At 45.2% G+C, this 7,315-nt stretch overlaps 1 protein-coding gene across 1 annotated transcript; it reads right to left on the bottom strand.

The window, feature by feature from the left end:
- Positions 1-368: 368 nt before the first annotated feature.
- On the bottom strand, positions 369-755 carry LOC145950405 (uncharacterized). Its single transcript, XM_083061492.1, has one exon. It carries the CDS (start codon positions 753-755, stop codon positions 369-371), a length of 387 nt encoding a protein of 128 aa, XP_082917618.1.
- Positions 756-7,315: the final 6,560 nt, after the last annotated feature.

The following is a 7,315-nucleotide window of genomic DNA, read 5'->3' as shown; positions in this document are numbered from 1 at the left end:
CCTTTGTGAAGGTTCGGACTCGACCTTAATCATATCGAGGTTCGAACTTGACCTCAGTCACGCCGAGGTTCGATTTCGACCTTGGGCTTTTTCGTTAAGCAACCTTTGTGAAGGTTCGAACTCGACCTTAATCATATTGAGGTTCGGACTTGACCTCAGTCACGCCGAGGTTCGATTTCGACCTCGAGTTTGAGTAAAACGTAAAACAATGTGAAGTTTGAGAGATATAAGTAGAACAGAATGAGTTCTTTTCATTGATAGCGTAAATGTGCCTCGTTAAAAACCCTCTCATCCAAAACCCATCTTATTGTTTTTTGGGATAAGAGACTGAGGTGGGGAAAAGAGTGCACAGCTTATTCATACAAGGTTTAACTGAAATAGAACTTGAGATGCGTAGCATTCCAAGTTCGCGGTATAGGTTTCCCGCTAAGTTCTTCCAGTCTGTATGCTCCGTTTTCCAAGTCTTCTGTAACTCGGAAAGGGCCACCCCAAGTGGGTGCGAGTTTCCCATCTGACGTGTCCTTTCTTGCTTCGCCTAATAATCGCCAAACCAAGTCACCTGCTCGGAAAGAGCGAGGTTTTACTCGGGTATTGTATTTGCGGGATGCTCGGAGCTTGCAGGCTTCCTCGTGGATTCGGGCTTCGTCTCGAAGTTCGTCCACTAGGTCGAGGTCGGCTGCCAGTTCTAGGACATTCTGTTCGCCGCTGAAGACTTGGCGTCTGTGGGATGCTTCGCCGATTTCTACCGGGATCATCGCGTCGGCTCCGTAGGTTAGCTTGTAAGGTGTCTCTTGCGTGGTCGACTAGGGGGTGCAATGATACGCCCAGAGGATGCTGGGGAGTTCATCGGGCCACTGCCCTTTAGCGTTTCCTAGTCGCTTTTTGAGTTCCCGGAGGATGACCTTGTTGGCAGCTTCGGCTTGGCCATTGGTCTGGGGATGTTCCACTGAGGTTGAAAGGTGTTTGATTCTGAGCTCGCGGAGGAAGTCCTCGAATTCCTGTGCGATGAACTGTCGACCATTGTCAGTAACGAGGGCATGAGGGATTCCAAACCTGCAGATGATATTCTTCCAGGTGAACTTCCGCACGTTCTCGGTGGTAATTTTGGCGAGTGGGCATGCTTCGATCCATTTGGTGAAGTAGTCGACCGCTACCAGGAGGAATTTTAGTTGGCCTTTCGCAGGGGGGAATGGCCCGAGGATGTCCATTCCCCACTGGGAGAAAGGCCACGCCGACATCATGCGGTGGAGAGTTTCGGGCGGTTGTCGGTGTGCGTTGCCGAATTGCTGGCATTCTTTGCATTTTTGGATGTGGGTTTGGCAATCCGACTTCAGAGTGGGCCAGTAGTACCTAGCTCGGAGTACTCTGGTTGCCATCGAACGTGCCCCGGAGTGCATGCCGCATATCCCCTGGTGGATTTCCTTGATGACATAGGCTGCTTGAGATGCAGTCAGGCATTTGAGTAGTGGGGAGGAAACGCCACGCTTGAATAATTCATCCCCGATGATGAAGAACTTGGCCGACCTCATCCTTATCTTCTGAGCTTCGTCTTTATTTTCGGGCAGGACTCCTTCTTTCAAGTAGCCCCAGATGTTTGTCATTCAACCCAGGTCTTCATTGTGACTGACGTTGACGACCTTGTCGTCCAAACTGGGTGAGTGCAAGGTTTCCTAGATGATGGTTCGGTGCTGCCCGGGTCTTTTGGTGCTAGCGAGCTTGGATAGGAGGTCAGCTCGGGTGTTTTGCTCTCGTGGTACATGTTTTATGGTGAATTCGTCAAAGGATGAGATATGGTGGGACGCAGTGTGAAAGTATCGCTACAGCAGAGTGTCCTTTGCCTGGTATGTCCCATTGAGCTGCTCCACCATGGTTTCGAGTCGCTGTTGCAACTCACTCTTCGAGCTCCGAGGTCACGGGCTAGCCTCAGTCCTGCGAGAAGTGCTTCGTACTCTGCCTGGTTATTGGTCACCTTGAAGCCAAACTTAAGGGATTGCTCCAGGGCGACTTTGTTTGGTCCTTCCAGAATGATGCCTGCCCCGCCGCCTTTGGAGTTGGAGGAACCGTCAACATGCAAAGTCCACACCTGGGGCTCCTCGGCCATAGCTGGTGTGAGCTCGTCTACGAAGTCGGCTAGGCATTGGGCCTTCAGGGGGCCGCGACCTTCGTATTGGATCCTGAACTCGGATAGTTCCACCGACCAGGCGATCATGCGTCCGGCGAGCTCAGGTTTTCGCAGGATTTGCTTGATGGGGTAGTCAATTTTGACTATTACCTGGTGGCTCTGGAAGTAGGGTCTAAGCCGCCGGGCCGCGGTGACAAGCGCCAACGCCAGTTTCTCGATCATTTGGTACCTCCTCTCCGCGTCTTCGAGGACTCTGTTGATGAAGTAAATAGGTGTCTGTACCTTCTGGTGCTCTTGCACGATAACTGCGCTGATGCCGTTTTCCACTACGGCCAAGTAAAGGAGGAGGTCGGTGTTGTTATTCGGCCTCTGTAGGATTGGTGGGGTTGTGAGGAAGGTTTTGAAACTTTGGAAAGCTTCTTCACACCGATCTGTCCACTGGAAATCCTTGGGTTTTTTTTAGCAGAGTGAAGATTGGTCCCGCCTTCTCCGCGATCTTGGGAATGAAGCGTGACAGCGAGACTAACCGTCCAGCTAGGCGTTGGACCTCCTTCACCGTTTGTGGGCTTTGCATCTGGATGATGGCTTTGCACTTCTCGGGATTGGCCTCAATTCCTTTGCTAGTAATCATGAAGCCCAGGAACTTGCCCCCTTGGACACCGAAGACACATTTCTCCGGGTTAAGGCGCATGTTATGCTTCCTGACCTGGGCAAATACTTCGGCGAGGTCGGCGGCGTGGTCTATCGCCGAGGTGGTTTTGACTACCATGTCGTCGACATAGACTTCCATGTTTCTTCCGATCTATTGATGGAAGACCTTATCCATCAACCGTTGGTAGGTTGCCCCTGCGTTCTTGAGGTCGAAGGGCATCACTCGGTAGCAGTAGTTGGCATGGTCGGTGATGAAGGACGTGTGCACTTCGTCAGGTGGGTACATCATTATCTGGTTGTACCCAGAGTAGGCGTCAAGGAAGCTGAGGAGAACGTGTCCGGAGGCTCCGTCGACTAACCTGTCAATGTTCGGTAGGGGGTATGAGTCCTTGGGGCATGCTTTGTTTAGGTCGGTATAATCGACGCACATACGCCACTTCCCCGAGTTCTTTTTTACTAAAACGACATTTGCCAGCCATGTGGTGTATTTGACTTCACGGATGAAGGCAGCGCTGAGCAATTTCTGTGTTTCGGCGACGATGGCCTCTCGTCTTTCGCCGCCGACTTTCCTCTTCCTCTGGGCGACTGGTTTCGCCTCCTTGTGTATTGTTAGCCTGTGACAGATGAACTCGGCGTCTATGCCGAGCATGTCAGCGCTGGACCAAGCGAAGAGGTCGGCGTTCTTGAAGATTTCTGCCTCGAGTTGCTGTCACAGTTCCGGAGTTAACTACCTGCTGATCTTCGTGGTTTGTCCGGGAAGTTTCCCGATTTGGAGGTCATTGAGCTCATCAACGGGGCTAGGCCGTTCGTCGTGGACATCAGATCTTGGATCAAGGTCGGTGATTTCTTCGTGGCTGGCGCGAGCCACGGTGGTAAGGTCGTTCAAGCACTGTTCGCCAGGTGAGGTGATTTTCAGGCTTTCGGTGTAGCATTGTCGTGCCGTCTTCTGGTTTGCTCTGACGGAGATAATCCTCCCATCATGCCCTGGGAATTTCATGGTGAGGTGTGGGGTGGACACTACCGCTCCGAGCTGATACAAGGTTGACCTGCCAATGATGATGTTATAGGAGGTGTTGGCTTCCACGAGGAGGTACCGAACCATGACCCGCCTTGAATCCGGAGGTGCTCCGAAAGCCGTCAGTAGGTCCACGTATCCCCGAGTGTAAACGCTTCTTCCTGCAAAACTGAACAGGGTTTTTGCGTGAGGTTGTATGAGAGAGTGGGGGACGTCTAACCTGAGGAATGTTGACCAATATAGGATATCGGCTGAGCTCCCTTGGTCGACCAGAGTCTTGTGAACCTCCCAATTGGCTAGCGCTACGACTATGACCGTGGGATCGTCCTGGTTGGGATTGATCCCGGCATAGTCGTCGTCGGTGAAAGTGATCGTCTGCGAGCTTTGGTGCGAAGCAGAGGTGGTGAAGTGTATGCGGTTGACGTTGCGCAGGTGTTTTTTCCGGGCCGAGCTGCTGGCTCCCCCTCTTGCGAAGCCTCCTGCAATTGTGCTGATCACTCCCTGTGGGGGAGTTGATCCTGGCTCCTGGTTTAAATCGGCTCGCACAGCTCCGTCGGGGTTGGGTTGAGAGCCGGAGGGATGATCAGAATATTGTTGTTGGGGTTGAGTGCGAATCCTCTTGTTTTCCGCACGCAGAGCCGCTAGGTCAGCCTCACTAGCGGTACGCATTACGGCTAGGTCAGTTTCGTGCTTGGCACGCATGCTTTGTAGATCTACGGCGTGTTGTTGTCGCGGCTGCTCGACCTGCTCGATCAGTCGTCTTACTGCTGCTTCGTTATTCATGTTAGTTGTGTGATCTAGGTCGTTTGTTACGCGTCTGCTATGGCTTTTGGTGAAAACCATAAGCGTGGCCGATAAGAGCTGTCTTGATCGGCCCCACGGTGGGCGCCAAATGTTCTTACCGGAAATCTGCCGTAGAGGTGATTCGCCAGGTAAGATCGGTGAGCCTCCTTCACTAGTATGCTGGTGCTCCAAGATGGGGGTGGTACCTGCAAAAGAGACTCCGATGCTAAAGTTAGTCTTTGTGTGAGTATTAGTCTCGTATATGTAATGCACGTACCTTAGTGTGAATTAGGGTTGTTTTGGGCCTTGGGCCTGAGATAAGATATGATAGGATTAAATGATGGATTTCGTCTGAAGCGAGATCGCTCGAGATCGGTTACGATCTGCTTAGATGTCGAGCTGACATCGCGTAGCGCGTGCCCGACCTCGTTTTGAGCAGTGATGCCGAGCTCGGAGCTCGGCTTCGCGGTACAGACAGTACATATATATATATATATATATAATTTAATATAATGACTTACATTAAACATTTAAAATTTTAATACTAATAATTAAAATATTCTTCTAAAAGAATTATTAAATATTTCTAAAAGTATAAAATTCATAACTAAAAGAATTATAATAATTAATTATTAAATATTTCTATTTTAATTTGCTAAAAGTATAAAAATCATAATGTATCAAATTAAAACATCTATATTTATTTATATGATAACTAAAAATAAATATTATATAATTATATTTTAGTTTAATTTTTTTTAATGTATTGTAATTATATAAAATATTATATTTATTCTCTATTTATTTTTAAAATATAATAACTAAAATTTTAGACTACTATTTTAAGAATAGTATAATAATAACAAAGTTGAAAATATTGTATTAAAATTTAGGATATTACAATTTTCCCCTACTTACGGAAATTTTGTCCTCGAAATTTATTGCTTAAAATAAATATGGATAAGCTTTCCTAATTTTCTCTTCCAGTTCCCAAGTAGCGTCTCCAATGTCTTCATTCCAAATTACCTTTACCAATGGAATCTTTTTGCCTCTCAATTGCTTGATTCTCCTGTCTGTGATCTATACAAGTATGGTTTCAAATGTAAGGTTATCCTTTAACTGTACTGTATTAGGCATTATTACATGAGATGGATCATAAATATATTTTCTTAATTGAGACACATGAAAAACATTGTGAAGATTAGAAAGAAAAGGAGGTAGAGAAATTTGGTAGGCAACAGGATGTGTTTTTTTGAGGATTTGATAAGGACCAATATATCAAGGTGTGAGTTTCTTTGATTTCATTACCCTACCAATTCCAGTTGTTGGTGTAACTTTCAAAAATACATGATCACCTTCCTGAAATTCAAGAGGTTGTCTTCTTTTATTAGCATAACTTTTCTGTCTGCTTTGAGTTGTTCTCAATTTTTCCTGAAACATTTTGATTTTTCCCTGAATCATTTTGATTTTTTCCGTGGTTTGTTGTACCAATTCAGGACCCAAGATTAAATTTTCTCCTGTCTCAAACCAACACAAAGGAGTTCTGCACCTTTTCCCATATAGAGCTTCATAGGGTGCCATACCTATGCTAGAATGGAAACTGTTGTTATAAGTGAATTCAATTAGAGACAAATATTGATCCCAACTACCAAAATCCTCTAGCACACAAGCTCTTAATAAGTCTTCTAAGGATTGTATGGTCCTTTCTGATTGTCCATCTGTTTGAGGATGATATGCAGAGCTAAGGCGAAGCTTAGTTCCCAATGCCTGATGTAAACTTCCCCAAAATTTAGAAGTAAACCTAGGATCTCTATCAAATATTATGCTAGATGGTACACCATGCAGCCGTACAATCTCTCTTATATATAGTTCAATCAATTTTTCTAGTGAATACCTAATGTTGATGGGTAAGAAATGAGCAGATTTTGTTAGTCTATCCACAATAACCCATATGGAATCAAACTTATAGATTGTTCGTGGTAAACCAACTACAAAATTCATTGCTATACTGTCCCATTTCCATTCAGGTATATCTAAGGGTTGTAACATTCCTGCTGGCTTTTGGTGTTCTATCTTGGCCTTTTGACAAATCAAACATGTAGCTACATATTGTGCTACCTCCTTTTTCATTTTAGGCCACCAAAATATTCTCTTGAGATCCTGATACATTTTTGTTGCCCCAGGGTGTATACTCAACTTGCTCTTATGTGCCTCTCCTAAAATTATTTTCTTAATTTCTGAATCATTGGGCACACATATTCTATCATTAAATCTCAAAATCCCCTTTTTATCTATATTAAACTTTTCACCACCCTTTTCCCCCAATAATCTCTTTTTCTTCTAAATGAATTTATCTACTGCCTGAGCCTCACTGATTTGTCCATGTAAGTCACTAGTAATTTGCACTACATGCAACTGTATTCTATCTTGACTTACTACAGTTGACAAACTCATATCTCTAAAAAAAATTATCAAATTCATCTCATGAATCATCAATGAAGAAATATGTAAAGATTTTATACTCAATGCATCAGCCACAACATTGGCTTTTCCTGGATGATAATGTAATTCAAAATCATAATCTTTCAAAAATTTCATCCACCTTCTTTGTCTCATATTCAATTCTTTTTTATCAAACAAATATTTTAAACTCTTATGATCACTAAAATCATCAAACTTACCACCATACACGTAATGTCTCCATATCTTGAGTGCAAAAGCAATAGCAGCTAGTTCTAGATCAT

This window comes from Cajanus cajan, chromosome 8 (genome assembly GCF_000230855.2).
Source record: "Cajanus cajan strain Asha chromosome 8, NIPB_CcT2T_4, whole genome shotgun sequence".
Classification (NCBI taxonomy): Eukaryota; Viridiplantae; Streptophyta; class Magnoliopsida; order Fabales; family Fabaceae; genus Cajanus; species Cajanus cajan.
The sequence above is the reverse complement of the archived record's forward strand: the minus strand, read 5'-3'. Positions and strand labels throughout refer to the sequence as shown.

What these genes read in the sequence shown, in the direction of transcription:
- LOC145950405 (XM_083061492.1), bottom strand. Translation starts at nt 755, where the DNA reads ATGATCCCGGTAGAAATCGGCGAAGCATCCCACAGACGCCAAGTCTTC.